The 22012-nt window shown below is 46.8% G+C and overlaps 1 protein-coding gene across 8 annotated transcripts in view; it reads right to left on the minus strand.

Moving 5' to 3' along the window:
* Positions 1-22012, minus strand: part of LOC146174051 (uncharacterized) — a 65717-nt gene that overhangs the window by 38205 nt on the left and 5500 nt on the right. For 6 of the 8 annotated variants that reach the window (XR_014702281.1, XR_014702282.1, XM_084584958.1 and 3 more), the window contains exon 2: positions 6803-6857. Coding sequence is in view for 4 of the 8 variants with exons in the window: in XM_084584958.1 (XP_084441084.1) it covers positions 6803-6857 (55 nt within the window). In the remaining 4 variants the exon portion in view is untranslated. Of the gene's footprint in view, positions 1-2326; positions 2405-4341; positions 5134-6802; positions 6858-22012 lie in introns of those variants that run through there. The other 2 variants (XR_014702280.1, XR_014702279.1) reach the window with 2 other exon arrangements.

Genomic DNA, 22012 nt, shown 5'->3' on the forward strand with positions numbered 1-22012 from the left:
ATAGAAAGCGACCAACGATCCGTTCCGCTTATGACAGTTTAAACCACGAAGACGAACATTCAGTATCTTGACAGGTGATGGCACTTTCCAACCAGTATTAGAACCACCGCTACGCCTTTGAAGCACCAAAGCCAGCGGCGGTAAAATTAAAATGATTACTACTTGAAGTGGCTAGCAGTACGCGTGTTATAACGCCAATCATAGGCAGATCGTTAGGCACTTTCCTTACTTTTATGTATGCAGCTGTTTCAATTCATCGGTATCTGGTTGTACACAAAGGCGCAGGCTCAAGCATGCCACCTGATACGCAGTCGCTTCTAGCATGTCATCTGTGGTGATAGTTTGATAAAACTTTTATTTCCCACAGTAGGGGTCCTGAAGTACACTCGGTTCGCGCCAGGTGTAGAGGACAGCTCCCGCGTCGGCACAGTGAGCCCGAAGCTCTCCGCCGCACGGCCCTCCTGGACAGCCCGAAGATGATCGTGTAATGAAGCACTTTTTAGCATTTTGTCCCAATGTTCCTTGTTCTGGACGTAGGCGTCGCTCAATACACAACCCCACAGCATATGGTAGACTGTTCAGCAGTGCTTTCTACACCAGCGATGCCGCAGAACAGTGTGTATTACCCACAGATCAAACATCGCTCATGGACATGTGAGCCTCCGCAAAGTATCGGACTGCTTCTGACTGGCAATGATTTCCCATAAATCAGAAATTACGTAACCTGACCGACTGTCCAGAAGATTTCCGCATTAAAAAGGCCGAATTCTCCTTTACTGCTGTCACAAACCAAACAATGAGTACGCATCAGTTGAGTTTGTCGACAAGGGTCAAGAGGCTGTTTCAAAGAACTGCGTTACTTTAGCTGCTATTAGACCCAAAACAGTCGATCTCCGGCTATTTATATATTTATTTATTTTCTTATTCAATACTGCCAGCCCTGGTAGACCCAGGCAGGAGGGGCAATAGAATGCGGTACAAAACAAGGTAACATTCAGCACACCAGCTTAATAATAAACAAACCAAAGACAACACGTCCATGATTCGAAAACGCAAAAATATTAAGCAAATTGAATACAGTTTATCGCCAGAACACAGCACACAACATTGAAAAGTATTTAAAAATAATTGGCAATGCTCTCAGTGGTTAACAGTGCTCTAAAAGGAAGCTGATTCCACTCAGTTATTGCACGTGGAAAATAAGAGTATTTAAACAAGTTGGTTTTGACACGATAAGGTGTTAAGTACTGGGCGTGACGATGTCTCGTTAATCGCGTCCCAAGTGATTTTATGTAAGGGTCGGGGCTCATTGATAACTTCTTATTTTCAGCAAAAAGATAAAGTTTAATCGCGAAAGTTTTTTTCCAGTTTCTAGTGTTTGTATTCATAAACATTCGTTAAAATTATAAGGGAACCGGTAGTGCAGATATTATACAACATAAAACGAACTGCTTTCCGCTGAATCATTTCTAATACATGGATATTGGTTTTAGTTAAAGGATCCCACACTGTAAAAGTATGTTCTAATTTACGTCTCAGGTTTCATGTATAAGCTAGGAGCTTGGCTACGGAAGGGGCTCGTTTTAATTTATATACATTTCTCTGCACATCTGCAAATGATTTATTATACGTAAGCCTCATTACTGAGAGCTATGCTCAGAGCTTCTTCTAGTTGAAAAGGCAGCTGAAGTCAAGGCAGAAAGCTGGGCTAGTTGTTGTGTCATCAATAATTAAAAAACTGTCCGTGTGTGTGTCCTTGTTATATACACTAGTGTTTTTAATTACTTAATAAAATTGGAGAAGCAGTGCCAGCTCTATCTCTTTGTTGATACAGCCAATATAATTTATTGCGGCATTATAGGACAATTGTTTTTAGGCGAGCTTGTCTTTTCATTCCTTGTGAATGAAACATTTGCTAGTGCTCACCAATATTTTTTTTTAAAAGTTGGTTAGGCAAGATCAAGATCATCATTTTCGTCTCTCATGCAGTACCAATGCAGGAGGACTATCGGATTGAATACAATGCGCCCGAAAATTTTCGCACAAACGATTTAGAATCTACCAGTAAAATTATGAATGAAACGAAACCATGAGTTCTTTCTGGTCGAAATTTAGAAACTACCAGAAACATTGGGAACCAAACGAAGCGTGAGTTCATTGTGAGGGTATTTGAGTTCCTAGGCGAAGTTTATGGTAAGATGTTCGTGAAAACTATGGGGCGTGATTCAAATACAAGAAAAATAGAATAGTATATTATTCCTCACAAAAACTGCGGCCGTTTCAGAAACTGTGGATTCAGCACAAAGAACCACAATATCTCACTCACTCCTCATAAAGCTTCCTCATACCTACAGCCCAAACGAAGACTGGGTTTTCCTCCAGTTCTTTTAGTCCTTTTGTTCACCTGCCATGCCAGACAAGACAAAAATATCTTTGGACGCCTAGCAAAGCTCCGCTTACTAAATGCATGACAATAAACATTTGATTTTTATTTAAGCTAAAAGCAAATTCAGGAAAAGCAGTTCCACTACTTTATAGCCCCAGATTTGTTACACCTCACAGATGTTTCATTTTCTAAGTTACGTATCATTCAACCATTGCAACAGGCTCTCGAGAACTCTTCTACGAAGCCCACGTACCTTGGGGCTTCGTGATGTCAACTTTCCTCGCTTTCAACCTAACATTCGCTGGTTCTTTTGTTTCAAAGTGTTCTTAAAGGTGTCATTACAGCAATTTTCGAATATAAACTGCTTATTGCATCTTATGATGTGCCAAGGAACTAAACCTTAAAAATTCAGCTGCATCGGAGCAGCAGATATCTTTAAAACTAGTATTTTCAATTCTTCGTCAACAGCTTGCTGGTCTGGCAACAGACGCAGCTGGTGACGACATACGCCGACGCCGCGTTGTGTGCTTCATGTTCTTTGCACGAGCAGCGTCAACCACTGTTAGGCGAAGCCTAGGCAATGCCGGTCAAACAGCAGTCATACCGTTTGCCGAGGTTACCGCAAACTGAGCTTTTCGTCGACATCTGTTAGCGCTTTAACCTGAGGAATAGCGGCATCTGTGGACGGGACTTCGGAGACTGTCGGCGCTCGAGTACGAAAGGCGCACGAGCTGACCCGCTCAAAAAGTGTACACATTGTCGACTGAAACAGGTCTCAAAATGTGTAACAATCTTCGGGTACCGCCCGACAGCGCAGCAGCCTAGATAGGGCGCAGCGCACTACATCGAGGCACCCATTAGAACAGTTAGAACAGTCATCCCGTCTTAGCATCATCGTTTACGCTGCTCGTTTTTAAGCCCAGGCCTTGCCCTTACCGTATCATGAAAGTAAACGATAAGCTCGTGAGGCTTACTGAACCGAATGCCGGATGCTTGTGGCAACGGCTTCGCCCGCGAGCACGAAGGCCCCACGGCACTGTCTGCTTCTCCGTAATCGTCGCTAGGCCTAAATTACTTCGCATCGAAGTCACAGCGGAAGGAACTTTATAAAAGATAAAAGAGGCGTTTTAGTAAATGGGCCACTCTATCATGAAACTTCTCTACTCTGAACCCCACTGTTTAGTAGTAAAAAAAAATGATTACATTTCGGCGGCGCCTTAGCATCGGAGCTACCGTTCAAGAACACGATCACCGGACCGACTGTGAGCAAGCACTGTCGGTCGGGATTTCACAAGCAGCATTCGTTTTTGAAATTCCTTTTTCGATGGCCGAGTATTACGAGAAAAAGGAACAAATTTTAGCATGCTCTTCTTACAATGGCGCCGGGGATCCGTCGTATCGCTGATGCTGTCGGTTTGCGCGGAAGGCAAGGCCAGCCCGGCAGTGTTTACGAGAAAAGCGGGGGGTATGTGCTACCATCGGACGCACTAACGGACGCACTAGCGGCAAGTAGCGGCTGTCGCGTCTAAGGTGGATGCCTGCGCGAAAACTATATCGCGCTTCACTGCAGTCAGTGTTCTGTTCTCAGAAAGGTGCTTAGTACAGTTATTGAGAGTCATGCTGGTCTTTTAGCAAGCAAACGCAAACACAGTACAGTGTATCGGCAGCTTATCGACGCCGGCACAGCAGCAGTCGACGCGGTGGATGGAGTACCTCTATGACGTCACCAATAATTTCAACATGGCGATCGCTGTCGGTAAGAGGAACTTTGTGGTGTGAACTTCAGCCACTCATTTTGAAATGAGGAATGATTCTAGGCCGCTCACCTTTCGGAAATAGAATAATAATGTCCAGTGTTGTCTGCCAAACAAAAAAAAAACTAATATATTGGATGACCGTGGCCTTACCCCTGTAAAAACACTGCTGCTGCTCATTAAGCCTGTCCGTTCAAGCAATTTTAAGACTAGCACACATGGTTTCATCTCTCAAGTCAAAGTAGCCGCAATCAAAAATTTCACGAACTGAAACTACCTTTCTAAACGTTGGGATGACGGCGTAATAGTGTCTACCTCTCCCATTGAGTCTTCTGGCTAGTTTATATTTTCTTTAGAAAACATGGCAGAGCGCATGAGCTTCTCGCACGGTGAAAGTAGCTAAAAAGCAACATAATGCAGCGCTATATAAATACTTAAAGTTGACAGATGAAAGTAAGCGCATTGTTCACCTACGCAAAAGTAGCTGGCGGTAAGGTCCATGTGCAATGCCTGTCTAGGAGAGTATATTGGGCAAACGAAGTGCACAGCGTGACAGTTGAGTACAACCCCAAGCATTTACGTGGCACGGTACAAATCGTAGTAGCTACACTTAAGTACATTTGATTCTCACATGTAATCTCTGTGTCAGAATGCGTGACATAAAAGAGTCTTATGCTCGCGAAAATATAATTTTATTATGAGAAAACATCTGCCACTACCTGCATAACGTGTACATGACATATGCATGGCCAGCAGAGAGACCTCTGCTATATATAGCGCTATCAGACAAGACGAGACGAGAACTGCAGTCAATAATTTTCAGTTATAATGATATTGTTTCGGAATAAATATTTAGGTCAATGTCAAGCCTGACATCCAGTCAGCTGCCTAGAGTGGTCGAGTTCTCTCAGCTGCAACTTCATGAGATTCCTATGAGTTGTTTATGCTTCCTACTCATGCTTCGTCTTTGCGCCTCCATGTAGATACGCCCACCTGCGAAGCAGACGCCAGATGGGCGAAGCATGTGTTGCCTTCCAGGAAATACAGTGCTTTAGATAAGTGACGTGCAACAGCTAAATCTTCACGGAACGGCAAGCAATCGCCGCAAGACTGATCTGATCAGAGACGGCATAAACTGGCTGGAACCACCTAAAGGCGGTCCTTATGGTTTAGTAGCTCGTGGTGTCACTCGTGGCGCCTGAGCGATCTCCAAAGGCAGACACTTTCATCCCGAGCATATGTAATGTGCCGGCAGTAGCCATCATAACGGTTCTTGTAGCGGTCTTGAGAAGCAACAGATCGCAAATGGCAATCCAACTATCTTTTTTCGCGTGGTGACAGCATTTTGGCAAAAAAAATGTAGTCGCCGACCGAAAGAATTATCATTTGGTCCAGGCAGCAACACAATGGATGAAAGTAGAAAAGATACATCGCCCTCTATCTTGTTGTCCCACTGGTGAAGGGGGTGGTGTTGAAGGCGCGTGGTACGAAGGCTGCTATAGTGTCCCAGCATTATAGTGTCAAAGCATGTAGGTGATTGTCTTTCGGGAATGTTCTGTCAAACTGTGTGTGGTCTGTGAGTGGTTGGACTTATTGCTGGGAGTGGCCGCACACTGCACAAACGCGAAAGTTTCCGCAATATTGGTAATTGTCAAGATTATTAGCTGAATACCACTCGCGCGAGCGCATGGAATGAGAGGACAGGGCTGCCATAGGAGAAGTAACACTTGATTCGCTGTAGCCAATCGCAGAGCTACCTTTTTAGATCAGATATTGTAGCACGCGCATAAAACAATCCAGTGGTTGCCATCAAAAATTCGGTGAGCATACAAAACTCGCCAATTCTTTCCTGTAACGAATACATGACAAGCAACGGGAGAAAAGGAATGGCGAATGTCTCAAGGGACTTCTTTATAAAGTAATGAATTCGGAACCTTAAAAATGTTAGGTTGCAGGAAGTATTTCACCCTATATGACTCACCGGATACATGCTCGACACGCCAGCTACAAACTCACTAAAAGCGGTGGAAGCACTGCTTCTACCGCTCGACTGTTCCGTGCATGAGGACGGAAACAACTTAGGTGGGGTCCTTTGCCATTCCCATTGCATTGGAGAAAGTGTGGCGGAAGTGACGTCAAAAGTTAGGGCCATTAGCAACGGCATCGCTGTTGCTATGAAAACTTGGGCCACTAGCAACAGCGTTGCTAAGCTCCCGAGGTACGTGAGCGTCGCGGAGATAGAAAAGGCGGAGGGTACATTGCATCTATTTTGGTACATATTTTAGGTACATTGCCTTTTCTATCTCCGCGTCGCGGACTCCCAGAGATAGAAAAGGCGTCAGGGCCTCTCCTAAGTTCTTTCTTTCCTTCATCGTTCCATGGGTATGTCAGCTGTGCGCTTTATTGGGGGTCGAGGGCAAAGAGAAACGGATAAATAAATAGCTGCTTAAAGGAGACTTTGACAATTATTTCTCTGTCCTCCTCGCGGAGTCCTAAGTGTTTCTAGGGATCTGCGTGTCATTGCACAGACTGCTTCCACTAATAGTTCGTCAAAGCGATAAACCAGGAATCTTTTAGAGGGCTTTTTACGCAAACTCAAGGTGTCGAAATAAATTTCCGACATTACTTTTGAAGTGAAATTAGGTGAACAAAATAATTTTACCCTTTGATTGCAGTACCCCGGCGGTGGACGTCTTTTTATTGGCCTGGGCAGAGGCCTGTGAGAGGCACGAAACAAATCACATCTTACAAGTGGGTTTCATGACAGTAAAATTCTCCTCGCATCAGCGCTAATGAAATTGGGTATATAATGGTATATTCAAGGACGACGCTAAAAATTGTCTTTAACGCACGTCATGTCTCTGGATCGCCTGTGCACAGTTATTTTGTATTGTTGACTATCAGTGTATTGAAAACTCCCGCACTGGCTACTCCACGTGTTATAGCTAGCGTTCTTAACACTGTTCACGAGAAATGTTCCTTCTATGGCTACATACGAAATACATGCGCCACTACTTCTGTTTTCACCTAGATTCGCTTTTGCATTCAGCCTTAACCTGAACGAAAAGCAGCGCCGCTGGGATTCAGCACGCCATGCGCAGCGCCTATAGGGCGCCACTGAAAGCCGCGTAGCGGCGGCCGCCGGAACCTGAAGCGGGCCTCATGCGCAAGCGTGGCCGTGGTGCACGCGTGCGATCTGCCGTTTGTGTTCGTCTCCCGGGCACTTCCGCGGTGCCAGTGTGCGCAAGGGGATCGCACTTTATGATTGTGGACATGTGTTCAATATCACAGCCGTCTGGAACTACATCGCCTCCATACGCATCAAGTGTCTGTTGCAGACGAGCGTCAAAAATGTTGCGTACGAAGGCGAGCCCCCATTTTGAGTATCCCACTTTCATCACAACGCCACGCTAATTCGTTCATTCCTTGACCGGTGAACCAATGTTCTTTCTTTACCTACGAAGGAGAGCCCCCATTTTGAGTATCCCACTTTCATCACAACGCCACGTTAATTCGTTCATTCCTTGACCGGTGAACCAATGTTCTTTCTTTGCCTACAAAGGGGAGCCCCCATTTTGAGTATCCCACTTTCATCACAACGCCACGTTAATTCATTCATTCCTTGACCGGTGAACCAATGTTCTTTCTTTGCCTACAAAGGGGAGCCCCCATTTTGAGTATCCCACTTTCATCACAACGCCACGTTAATTCGTTCATTCCTTGACCGGTGAACCAATGTTCTTTCTTTGCCTACAAAGGGGAGCCCCCATTTTGGGTATCCCACTTTCATCACAACGCCACGTTAATTCGTTCATTCCTTGACCGGTGAACCAATGTTCTTTCTTTGCCTACAAAGGGGAGCCCCCATTTTGAGTATCCCACTTTCATCACAACGCCACGTTAATTCGTTCATTCCTTGACTGGTGAACCAATGTTCTTTCTTTGCCTACAAAGGGGAGCCCCCATTTTGAGTATCCCACTTTCATCACAACGCCACGCTAATTCGTTCATTCCTTGACCGGTGAACCAATGTTCTTTCTTTACCTACGAAGGGGAGCCCCCATTTTGAGTATCCCACTTTCATCACAACGCCACGTTAATTCGTTCATTCCTTGACCGGTGAACCAATGTTCTTTGTTTGCCTACAAAGGGGAGCCCCCATTTTGAGTATCCCACTTTCATCACAACGCCACGTTAATTCGTTCATTCCTTGACCGGTGAACCAATGTTCTTTCTTTGCCTACAAAGGGGAGCCCCCATTTTGGGTATCCCACTTTCATCACAACGCCACGTTAATTCGTTCATTCCTTGACTGGTGAACCAATGTTCTTTCTTTGCCTACAAAGGGGAGCCCCCATCCCACTTTCATCACAACGCCACGCTAATTCGTTCATTCCTTGACCGGTGAACCAATGTTCTTTCTTTACCTACGAAGGGGAGCCCCCATTTTGAGTATCCCACTTTCATCACAACGCCACGTTAATTCGTTCATTCCTTGACCGGTGAACCAATGTTCTTTGTTTGCCTACAAAGGGGAGCCCCCATTTTGAGTATCCCACTTTCATCACAACGCCACGTCAATTCGTTCATTCCTTGACCGGTGAACCAATGTTCTCTCTTTGCCTACAAAGGGGAGCCCCAATTTGAGTATCCCACTTTCATTACAACGCCACGTTAATTCGTTCATTCCTGGACCAGTGAACCAACGTTCTTTCTTTGCCAATGAAGGGGAGCCCCCATTTTGAGTATCCCACTTTCATCACAACGCCACGTTAATTCGTTCATTCCTTGACCTGTGAACCAATGTTCTTGCTTTGCCTACGAAGGGGAGCCCCCATTTTGAGTTTCCCACTTTCATCACAACGCCACGTTAATTCGTTCATTCCTTGACCGGTGAACCAATGTTCTTTCTTTGCCTACGAAGGGGAGCCCCCATTTTGAGTATCCCACTTTCATCACAACGCCACGTTAATTCGTTCATCCCTTGACCGGTGAACCAATGTTCTTTCTTTGCCTACGAAAGGGAGCCCCCATTTTGAGTATCCCACTTTCATCACAACGCCACGTTAATTCGTTCATCCCTTGACCGGTGAACCAATGTTCTTTCTTTGCCTACGAAGGGGAGCCCCCATTTTGAGTATCCCACTTTCATCACAACGCCACGTTAATTCGTTCATTCCTTGACCGGTGAACCAATGTTCTTTCTTTGCCTACAAAGGGGAGCCCCCATTTTGAGTATCCCACTTTCATCACAACGCCACGTTAATTCATTCATTCCTTGACCGGTGAACCAATGTTCTTTCTTTGCCTACAAAGGGGAGCCCCCATTTTGAGTATCCCACTTTCATCACAACACCACGTTAATTCGTTCATTCCTTGACCGGTGAACCAATGTTCTTTCTTTACCTACGAAGGGGAGCCCCCATTTTGAGTTTCCCACTTTCATCACAACGCCACGTTAATTCGTTCATTCCTTGACCGGTGAACCAATGTTCTTTCTTTGCCTACAAAGGGGAGCCCCCATTTTGAGTATCCCACTTTCATCACAACGCCACGTTAATTCATTCATTCCTTGACCGGTGAACCAATGTTCTTTCTTTGCCTACAAAGGGGAGCCCCCATTTTGAGTATCCCACTTTCATCACAACGCCACGTTAATTCGTTCATTCCTTGACCGGTGAACCAATGTTCTTTCCTTGCTTAATGGTACACGCTTGATTCATTTACATGCGATATATTGTTACAGTAAACTAGGCAGCTTCGTCGAAACTGCTGCGGGTTCGTACCGGTGCAACCGCAGGCAAAGCCGGCGAGCTTGCAAACCAGCATTCTGAGCATCAGAAAAATAGCGCATATTTGGCTCTTGTAGTAAGAGTTGAAATTTTTCATGCTTGCGCGTTACCACTGCCTGTACGGCATGGATTTCACGTATTCCGTTCTCAAAAAGGCAGAGCGGACAGATAATTTCATGGGGGAGTGAGATATCAGCAGAGGTAATATCTGAAAAGCTGCATCACAGCTTAGCCAAGAGAATATTAAATTTAAACATTATATCCTATTTTAATATTGTAGTATCATCTTAATTTAGTTTGTGTCACCTTCGCGCCCAACTGCAGAATTACAGGGCGCTTTATAACAAGCTCCAGAGCCCTTAGTCTGAATAGCAAGTGCAGCGACATGCTATGGTTTCGTAATCTTGCCAGCCAACAGGAACACTGGCTCAGGTCTTCAAAGTAATTGCATGCCAAGTTTCAAAACGCACATTGAAAAATATCTGTTCAGTAACCTGCCGCAGCGGCTTAGGCTACAGAGGAAGATCGAGTTATCGGGACCGAAGTCGACCGCGCCGCCCGAGGCGAAACGCAGAATGCACCCGTGTGCTGTGGAATGTCAATGTACGCTAAAGATCCTCTGGCGAAGCGTTTCACAAATCTAATGCGTATTGTATCTTCCCGGCTAGCGGACGCGACCAAGTTTAAACAAAAAGGGTCCACGGAAGGTGTAATGACAAGCAGAAAACACTGAAAAATAGTTATCACTCAGCCCATGCCAGACGTCAAACTTAAGGCCTTTTCCATCGAATGACGCTGATTGAAAATTATATTTGTTTGCTGCTACACGATAAAATATAATGACATTCGATGAAAGCGACATTAGGTATCGAATGAGTTTGAGGTACTGATCCAAATGCGATCAACGAGGAAATGTGTTACGTCGACACCAGAGACTCGGTGAAAAGATACATCCCAAATAAACTACAAAAGTGCCACCGGCATTAAATACTACTGTGCTTCTATAATTTTGCAGCTAGTCATCTATGAGAAATATGCCAAATAGCATAGTAACAAAAACTGGCACCCATCGCCGCCAGCCAACTCGTAGCCACTGTACTCAGCGCGGGCGGAACAGATCGCTCCTGCTGCGGTCCGTCGGCGCCGAGTCGCTGACACGGCGGATTTCTTTCGCCACCTTCAGAAAAGCATGCTCTGTGCATCCTAAATAATATGCGCTTAATTTGAGCAAGGAATCTAAAAAAAAATTATTTTTACTGAGGAGCGCTGTTATGTAACGAGATTTTGGAAGAAGTGATAACAGCAATAAAAGCAAATGTCTGCTTTTAGCAGCTGCCGCTGGTGTGCCGCAGCTCATCCGATTTCGTTCTCTATCTCTGCTGCTAAGGCGTCACCAAAAATACACCTTTCTTTTACTGTAAGACAATGTTTGAGACAATTGAACTGATAGCAAGGCAGTTTTATGAATAGAAAATTTACTATTTCCAAAGCGCTTCCAGCTACGGCTTTTATGCGAAACCATTTAGGCGTTTAGGCTTTGCGACGACTAGGGCCTAACACATGGCCAGAGCGCCGTCGTCGGCCGCCTTCGCGGGCAGCGTCGTTGCGGTAAGCTCGCGGCATTCGATGCAGCAAACGTTACGAATTTGCGGTATTCTTTCTTGATGAGACTAAGCTCGAGCATTTTTCGAAGGGGCTTAATACGCCGAGCGAACGATTTGGTGAAAACGTACGGGAGTCAATGGGGCTGCAGTATGCTGCGCCGTAGGGCGATACTCGAAGGTTCTATAAAATCGAAGTCTGCCAGTAAACTAGATACTGCCTATTTTACATGTTGCTCTTGACACTTGCTTTAGTGCGGAAGGTTACGTTGTTGAAACTCGTACACGTTTCGCAATCGACCGCATGCATGCGCACCTTCCGTACCCTTTCGTAAACAAACGCCGCCGACACAGCCGCTAACTTCATAATTGATAGTCCTAATCAAAAGGTTGGTTACAAGGTATATGCAACACATGAATGCCAATTTAAAGGCTGCTTTCGTTTACAGCGCCTTCATCTCAGCAACATATTGAAGGTACTCCAATATTTGCATTTCAATCACAGTTAGCGTAATTTGGAAATGCCGTTAGCTTTGATCGTGTAGCAGCGCGTCAAAAAAATGAACAAGTGTCATTCGGTGCGATTGATTGCTTTCTGCGTCGAACAGCCACAATTCACGGCCCCCGTCGTGCTCGTGAAGCATCACTGAAACTTATACAAACGTGTTCCTGGCAAGGTGTTATGTTTGTTCGAAAAGCCAACAACGCAGCAATTCTTCCTGGACATTGCTAAAGGTTGGCAGCTGCGTTATATGTGTTAAACCGCGACCAACGACGAAAACACGACGGGCGCGCATAGACGCTGACACGAACAGCACCCGACCAAGCCCGCCTACACTTTGCTGCTTTGGCGACAGGCGGCGTTGCCGGCGTTTTGCGTCTAGCGTTATTATGGGTCTAGTATGGTGCTGGAGGTTGCCATACTGGGATAGTGGGATAGTGGGATACTGGAATACAAACGCTCGCTCCGCAATGCTGGCACTCGCTTTCCGAAGAAAATGGCCCAGATAAAAGCTAAACCCTAAAAAGCAATGAACTACGTCTCGTATATTAAAAAAAGCTTTACAATTAAGAAAAGAGGGACAGACTAAATAGACACCTTTCGCACCAGCGGAGTTCTAATTAGGTTTTAAGTATTTCCCAGCTTTAGGTACTAACCACTGCTACACGTCTGAAACTTTGATGCTCATGAATATTTGAGTATTTTATGTTCGCTTAGGTATGTAGAGAGTTAGGACTTTCATGTCGCTAAGTGTAGCGCTAAGACTGCAGCACGCACCATTATTTTTTAAGCACTGGATCTTTCGGCCTGCTTTCAAAACTTTCGGCTTAGTTATGGATTGCTATGTGCACTATGTTGTGCAATAAAACATTTTACACTGTGAAGTTTCACAGCACTGGCAATTATGAAAAAATGGCCGGTTTGAACAATACCGCTGAATATTACCGCAGGAATAAGTTTCGCTGAACAAAGCGCTCTGATAAAAAACTTTATGATATTACGCGTGACGCAGCTACGGAACGCGCAAAATAGAGCAGCGAGAAAACTGTTTAACAGGTAACTATATCCTAGTTGTATGTAAGCATTTCAGAAAGGTTTGCTTCGACCTAACGCTAGGCTGGTATATACGTAGCGGAATAAAGAGCAGAAAAGCAAAACACAATGCTTGTACATTAAAGTGCTGTATTTTGTTTGCAAAACTCAAAGGTGCCCCTTCGTCTTTGGCTACTGTTTTCCTCGCTTTATTTATTTCGTTCTGCTAATTATGTCGCTGCTGTTTATATAGTCACTAATACAGCCACATAACACAGTTCATGCAGCCATCTAACACACAAGCATGTGGGAAAGAGGAAAGGCGCTTTATTGTGAAATGCGCCAGTATTTATACCGGCAACTCTTGGGCTGAGGCATGCGCACGTGTTGCTGATGGTGTACACTACCACATCTCCCTTTCCCCGAAAAAGAAAAGGAATGTTCCGCGTTCCGGCAAAAGAAACTGTTCTGTTGTTGTTGTTGTGGCTGTAGGAAGAAGGAAAAGAAAATGCACGGGCCTGCTACTGGCTCTGCAGCTGAGCCACCTCCGCTGCCTCGTGCAGACAGAAGAGAAAATAGAGAAGAAAGAAAAGGAAGAGGGAAAGAAAGACGCGCGCCGCAACAACAGCTGTCGTCCACCACCAGCGGTGGCGCGTGCAATGACGGCTTACAACAGATAAAAATTCGGTGCCAGGCTAGCCCTCGCCGCAAGCGGCGGTGATCCACGCTGTCGAGCGCTTCTACGAAGCCCGGCTTGAGGCATTGTTTCGATGTATCACCTCTCGGTTTCGTTTGGGGAAGAGGGTCTTGCATTTCTGCTTTTCTAGTTCTTAGATGCTCTCTTGTGCGACGCAGTTGTCCGCTGCCGGCATCCATTATGTAGGATCGCGGCCTGTTTGACTTGCCCACCACTGCTGGCGCCCAGGTTCTCTGTAAGGTGTCGTAGGTGGATACTGCACATCTTGAGCGTAGGTCTGGGAGATGTCGAGCAGACTTGTCGTAGCACTTCTGTTGCCTGCTTCTAATGGCTGGGAACAGTCTTTGGTTCGAGATGGCAGTCCAGTACTGGCAGCCTCGTTCTGGTGCGGCGGCCCATCAGTCTTACAGCTGGGGGCTGGAAAAGATCATCTCTTGCCGAATTTCTCCATTCTAGAAAGCCGCTGCAAACTTCCAAGGTGCCAAACGAGCATTTTTAAGCATCCTTTTTTTGCCTCTTGAACGGCACGATCTGTCATGTCGTTGCCACGTGGATAGTAAGGGCTGGAAGTGGCACGATTAGTGTAGAAATGAGAGGTGAATGACCTGAATTTCGCGCTCGTGAACGGGGGCCCGTTATCACTGCAGATATTGACAGGCATCCGTTTTTTGCAAAAATTTTATGCATGCTTGGATAACCGTTCGCGCTGTTGTGTGGTGCAGCTTTCGGATCTCGAAAACAAAAAGCGTAAAAATCTACTACTATCAAGTACTCGTTGCCTCCGTAGCAGAACAGGTGCATACCAACAGACTGCCAGGGTAAACTGGGCACCGGATGACATAGCATTGGAAGCTTTGCATTTCTGTTTATGTATTTTCGGCATGCGGGGCAAGAATTCGCTAGTGCCCTGATGTCAGAATTCATGTTGAGACAGAACATCACCTGTCGGGCCTTTGCCTTCATTTTCTCTTCTCTCTCTTGTGCCCCGTGCAATAAGTGGAGGACTTCCGGGCGCTTAGTTGGCGGAATGACCAGCTTGTTGCTCCGAAGCAGCAGGCCGTCCTCGACATGCAGTTCGTCACAGTAGGGTCAAAACAGTCGCAGGGCATCCGGCGCTTGTAGCCTCGTCTAATTAATAAAGCAACTGCGACATAACTGCTTCTTTTACGGATTTCCTCTCTGATGCTTCGCAGCTAGCTGCTTGTCTGTAACAAGCTAAGACTAAACGACATTAACGTCAAACTGCTCAGTTTCGTCTAGCAGTTACACTTTACTCGGAAAACATGAAAGAGTGTTAGCGACGAGAAGTTCTTTACCTGGCCTGTACTAAACGATGATTACAAACTTTTGAAGTACTAGCCTCATGCGTTTAAGGCGCATCGGGCACTCACACAAAGGCTTCTTGAATATCATTTCTAGTGGTCGGTTATCTGATTCCACCGTTACTTCTAGCTGTCCAAATATATAATCCTGAAATTTTTTACAGCCATGGACGATTGCCAAAGTCTCTTTTTCGTACTATTGTTGGGCTTCGGTTAGCGAAAGGGATGAGTAAGCGACAGGCTGTACATTTTGCAAAAGTACGGCCCCTACACCATACTCGCTAGCATCAACTGATAGTACAATGGGTTGGCCTTGCTGAAAGTATGCAAGGACTGGTGCTTGCATGAGACTGGCTCGGAGCTGTTGAAACCTTCTCTTTTGCAGGTCTCAAAAAATCCATGCTATGACTTTCTTTAAACATTCTCTAGGGGAGCAGAGAGGGAGGACATATTTAGGACAAAAAGCGCCACAAAGTTCACCATGCTGAGAAACACTTGTAGCTCGTTACGATTTTTGGGGCTGTAACTTGTGCGATATCGTCTACTCCTTCAGTGTCCAGATAGAGTCCCTTTTTGGTGAGTACATGGCCCATATAGCATACTCGGGGTAGCAAGAAGCGACACTTCTTTCTGTTAAGCTTCAAATTGTGTTCTCTGCAATGCGTCAGCAACTTCCTGAGGTTGCTATCGTGCTCCTCGCGAGTTTTTCCCCAGAAATAAAATGCCGTCCATAACCACGCCTATACCAGCAAGCCCCTCTACTACTCCGTGCATTGCTTGTTGAAAAACTTCTGGAGCCGATGCTATGTCGAACGGCATTTCTTTTGCTCATTGTACTTATAAGTGAGTTTGGTTCGTCTAACTTTACTTGCCAGAATCCAGATGACGCATCAAAAGTAGAAAAATACCTCGCTCCAGACAGACGCGGTACTATGTCTTCTAATGTTGGCATATGGTAATGCTCCCACAGAATCGCCTTATTCAAATCTGATGGGTCTAAGCATATGCGCACTTTTTTCCTTTTGACCACCACCACCATGTGGTTTGACCAAGAAGTTGGTTCAATTACCTTTGAAAAGACTCCGTCACTCTCCATTTTTAGAGCTCTGCTTTCACATGGTCTTTAAGGGCAAGCGTGACTCTTGCTCTTTTAACTGTGCCTTGGGCACCAGGCTTCAGCTTGATCAGGTACTCGACACCCTTAAGTTCTCCTAGGCCTCAAAAGACGCCTTCCAATTCCCGAATACCATTGAAGTCGGCCACATCTATCGAACCTATGCGGCTTATTAGGCCAAGACGCTCAGCAACGCAGCCACTCAGTGTTCCCGGTATCTCGGGCTTGAAAATAAAATATTCTGCTTCCGGGCACTGCGCTTTGTGGCTAATGGGCTGCTTAATCTTTTTGATGCAATTCTCTTGTGGCCGAAGAATGTGCGCAGTGTAGCAAAGTATGGTTCTGCCGGCTGGCATGTTATCCGTCTCAGCATCGCCTCGGGCATTACACAACAGTTTGCACCCGTGTCAATCTTGCACCTTACGTGTATGCTTGCGATAACGATTCCTGACTACCAGCGATCATCCTTATCTAGACCATTGATTTCGAGCGTTTGAAGAAATAGTTCTTCGTCTTGTGTTATCGAACTTCTTGTATGCTGCGTTCTTTGTTGCGCGTTCATGACAGGGGCATTTGACATTCGCGAGGGAACAGGTTGTGGCCTCCGCATTTGCGGCATTGCTTACCTAAGGCGCGACAGTTTCCCCTCTTGTGTTCATCGACACCACATCTAAAGCAAGCGTTTCTTTTGATTTCACGGCATATATTCTAGCAGGACATGCGTCTTGTGTTTAATTAAAACGCTCTTTGCCTTGTTCGCTAGCACGGCAGATTTCGACAACTTTGCTGTAAGACGGATTTTCTATCACGAGCTTTGCTGCAAAACTATGTCCCTGATTCCAATAATAATTCTGCTGTGCAGAATTCTCTCTTCAAAAGCTCCAAACTCGCATTCCTGTGCAAGCGTCCAAAGTTCTGTTAGTCATTCGTTGAACGACTCACCGTCTTGTTGATTCCTAGACCCAAAACGAAATTCGTTGAATGTCAGGTTGGTTGTTGGCTTGAAGTGGTCCTCGAAGTTTAGCGTGAGAATCTTTATGTCGTTTTTGTCGTCGTCACTCCAAAATGTTAAAGTGTACAACAGTCACCTGGCTTCTTCGCCGATTGCCATAATGAAAGTGGCAGCTTGAACCTTCTTTGGTTGGTCTCTCAGCTTCGTTGCTGTTGCATACGGCTCGAACTCTTTCTTCCAGACGGTCCAGCTGTAAAAGGCGTCTCCCGCTGTGTCCAGCGGCTTCGGTGGGGGCAGCATCGATGATGCCATGTTTCGCGGACGCTCCTGGGGCGATTTCAACCTGCAAGGCTAAGCTGTCGATACGGGTGACAGGCCTACTTCTGGTGCCATGTAACACGCAAGCATGTGGGAAAGAGGAAAGGCGCTTTATTGAGAAATGCGCCCGTTGGTTGGTTGGTAAACGTCTATTAAAAACAGTCAAGAGGCCGAAGGCCCTGATCTAGGGGTCGGCCAGAACTACTTGGAACCTGGCAGCCTCTAGAGTAATACCAATGAGCGCTCGTTGGTCGTCCAGGGTAGAGCTGCGCAGACGAGCCTTCCAAGTATGTTGTGTGGGTGTTGGCGTGTGTTGTCGTGGACAAGTCCAGAACCATATGAAGGAGGTCTGCTGGGATATTACAGTGTTCACACATCGGCATGTACCGTTCAGGAAATATATTATGGAATGGTTTGGGATTGAGGAAAGTGTTCGTCTGGAGTTGGCACTGTATGATGGCCCCTGTCTTTGTAAGTTCATGGTGCGGGCCTGGATAGAGTTTGCGAGAAAGACAATAAAGTTGGAGGAGGTCGCGTGAAATGATTATGGAGTCCTTCCTGACCAAGGCGGGCATGTTGGGGACGGGATTATAAGCTGCTGGGAAAGTGAGCCCTCGAGCTAGCTCATGTGCTCTCTCATTATCCTTGAGACCCATGTGTGCTGGAGCCCATATCAGGAGGGTCAGGTGTGGAGGAGAATTTGATATCAGTACGCGAAACACTTCGACTGTAATACGGCGATGAGTGAAATTAAGAATGACGCGCTGTGAAGTCAATTATGACTACTTTAGTTTTAGAAGTGAAGAGCGCGAGAGCAACTTCTGCTTCCTCTGCTGTGGTGATTTGTGAAGTTCGTACGGAGCTGCAGGCATGAAGAGTCATGTTCTCATCTTTGGCAACCACTATTGCAGCAGTCTGAGTAGGATGATCTGCCGCGTCTGTGTAACGTATGTCAAGTCGGCCAGCGTATCACTGCTGGATTTACGCAGCCCGAGATTCTCTGCGATCTTGATGATGAGTTAAATGCATGTTAGGGGGGAGAGGGAGAGTGTTGATGTTGGTCCTGATGGTAGGTGGGAGATTGACCACCGAGGATGGCTGACGGAAGGTAGCGATGCAAAGTTGTTTCAGAATAGAGCGGCCTGCGAAAGTTACTGAGAGCCGTTGGCGCTGGACTAAGGGGGCCGCCTCAATGAGCTCGTAAACCGTGTTGGAGATACCAAGGGCGAGGAGCTTGTCGTTGGGAGTAGAGAGAGGAAGACCCAGGGCTGTTTTGGCGCCACTACGGATAAGGCAGTCCAGGCGGTGCTTCTCCGTGAGCGTGAGATGCAAATATGGAGCAGTACAAGCAATACGACTTACGACAAATGCTTAGAAGAGATGAAGGAGATTGGCCTCCATCATGCCTGTCCGCTGGTTGGCAACGCGCCGTATGAGACGGTCTGTCTGCTGTGTGTATCGTTGTAAGCGTTATATTGCGTTGGTGTTGGCTCCGTTTGCTTGGAGGTGGAGGCCAAGAATTGGGATGGTGTCCACCGTAGGCGCGGGAAAGTTGTTGATGGTGAGGCGGATATCAGGAGATGTGGGGGGTTTCCGGATGGCAGGATAGCACACAAAGAGGAGTTCCGATTTTGCTGCTGAGCACTTCAGTCCTTTGTCCGATAAATAGCCTTCAACTATTTTGATCGCAGCCGGGAGAGTCTCTTCAACGTGTCCGTCACTGCCGCCAGTCATCCACAGGGTGACGTCATCCGCGTAAACGCTATGATCAAGGCCCTCGTGGCGGGCGAGCCGAGCCAGAAGGCCCATTATAGTGATGTTTAAAAGCAGCGGAGAGAGGACGGAGCCCTGCGGCGTGCTCTTGTTGCCCAGGGAGATATCCTCGAGGGAGGGGGGACCGGCATCGAGCATGGCTGTGCGATCCGTAAGGAAAGCACGGATTTAGTTTAGAGTTTCGCCCACCTGCAGATTCTGGAGGTTGGACAGAATAGCAGTGTGTTGAACATTGTCAAAACCTTTAGCGACGTCCAGGCCTATGATGACCTGAGTGTCTCGAGTCTTATGCCCCAGAAGTTCATTCTTGAGTTGGAGCATAACACCACACGTGATAGATGGGGCCGAAAGCCAATCATGCTTGGCAGGAAGAGATCCCGATCCTCTATGTGTGTCGAGAGCCGCGCCAATATAACGTTCCCATGGCCTTACCCAGACAGGACGTGAGTGAGATTGGACGGGGGCTGTCGAGGCTTGGGGGCTTATCTGCCTTGGGGATAAGAATGATTTTTGCATGTTTCCATTCTTTTTGAAGAACGCCGGACTCCCTGAATTATGGCATGTAGGCTGTAAGTGCATGAATAGAGCGGTCGTCGAGGTTACGGAGAATGTTGTTATTGATGTGGTCTGGGCCGGCTGCCGAGAACTTAGCGAGCGCAGCCCCGAACTCTGCCACTGTAATCGGGGCACTGAGAGAAGGGCTGTCGGGACCCAAATAGTTTGGGAGGAGAGTAGGGGGCTGCGGATTGATATATTTGTTCCTCAGCTGGTCCAGTACCTCATCTGGAGAGCCTGGAAGCGGATGTAGGAGGCGCTCCAGTTGTTTGGCGTTCTCTGCCCGAGTGCTGGAGGGGTCTATGAGGTGACGCAGAAAGTGCCAGGCATCAGCTCTTGCAATGCGTCTATCTAGCTCGTTACATAAAGCATCACAATTGTAGCGATCCAGGGTGAAGGCGTAGCGCTCAATCTCTTTGTTCAGCGCAGCTAGCTATTTACGTGCATAACGGTCGAGCTTCTGCCTGCGCGTTTAGAAAATGAGCTGTTGCTTGCGACGCCAGAGGGTCAGCAAGTTGCGAGTCGTAGGAGGTCAGAGGAACTTCCGGGTAGATTGATTCCGTGGCGGCCTGTACGTCTTGAAATAGCTCAGAGGGCCAGAGGCCAATATTGTCAACCTTCTCAGGCGCAGAGCGGCCCTCTCGGAAGCGATGCCAGTTAGTGAAGAGTTGGGGGCGACCTGGCCACCTACGAGAACGAGCTCTAGTAGGTCATGATCATTACACCCATTTACGTGCGTGTTTTTCCAGGAGGCATCGATGCCTTCGCTGTTGATGGAAATATCTGTAGTAGTATCGCACTGAATGTTGTTGCCATGACGATTAAAAAAGGAAGAATCGTTAAGAATGATGAGACGGTGATCATGGAGAGCTTGTCACGGTGTCTTATCCTGAAGCTTGTCTGTCTGGTAGCCCCAGGCCATGTAGTGGGCGGTAACGCCCCCGACGATGGCAATGGGATTAGAACCGGCCAAGCGTGATACTTCCGCAATAAGAGAATGAAAAGCATTACGCCTCGCCCGGGAGTAGCTGCATACGTTCAAGAGGAAGAGGCTGTGACCTCGTTTGCGATGGCGCAGAATTTCCAATAAACGATGATCAATAGTGGAGATGTTAGGGTCGTGCGTGAGAGCAGTTACATTCCTTTTCTCAAATGTGACCACGTTGGATGAAGAGAGAGAGTTATGAAACGTATGATAGCTCGCTAGTTTCGAGGTGGAAACCGCCTCTTGGAGGGAAATTATTTCTCGGCGATCTCTGTGTTGCAGAAGCTGTTGGAGGAGAGCTCGTTTACGGGTGAACCCCCGACAGTTCCACGGCCAGAGGGTAAGACGAGTGGAATTGTTATTGCGAGCGATGTTGGTTGAAGCGTTGCTCTAAGAGCTGTATTCGTGTTTCGACCAGCATGAAGCGGGCACCATGAACTTCTAGTGTACGTGTCAGCCTATCGATAGCCTCTGTGAAACTGAAGCTGCGTGAGGACTTGGATAGAGGACTGTTGAAAAGTGTTATTGATAGATTCTTCAATGTTACCCATGCCTCTGTCGAGGCATCTGTCTAATAAAGGCGACATTGTGCAAGTTTTGCGTTTGGGTGGAGGAGGCTCTTGCATTGAAGCGTCCTCCTTCTCCGCGGGGGCAATGGAAGGTAGTGGTGGAGTGGGTTGGGTAGCTGGTGCGTTGGCAGTTAACTGTGCGGCCTGAATTGCCGATTTAAGATTTGAAATTTCTAGTGCTTGCGGTTGTATGGCAGCTTTATGTTCAGCTATCTGATGTGAGAGAGGTGGTGGTTGTTGTGATGGTGGTTGAGAGGCTCAATCTACCCAGCCTACCTTGCTTCAGGCTATGCCTGTGAACCTCGGTGCCGTCTCTCGGGAACGCCCACCCCACGGGGGAAAATTTCAAAGCAAGTTACCGCACACCATACATTGTGAACAAATGCCGCTGGGAGGATATTCGCAAGTCCGAAGAGGAAGCTAAGGCAGAGACGCAACGCAAGAGCCGCCTCGACCTGCACCAGGAGCAGAAATGCGCCAGTATTTATACCAGCAACTCTTGGGCTGAGGCATGCCGCACTGGGGTCTCGTGCGCACGTGTTGCTTACGGTGTGCACTGCCACAGGCCATATTTGGAGCCTGCGTTTGAGCCATCGGGAATATTTTTGCACTAATCACCTTGTTATTTGGCCGTCAAACATATGGTGAAGTTTATGATGG

This window comes from Amblyomma maculatum, chromosome 11 (assembly GCF_055883805.1).
Source record: "Amblyomma maculatum isolate TAMU_Amacu chromosome 11, ASM5588380v1, whole genome shotgun sequence".
Classification (NCBI taxonomy): domain Eukaryota; kingdom Metazoa; phylum Arthropoda; class Arachnida; order Ixodida; family Ixodidae; genus Amblyomma; species Amblyomma maculatum.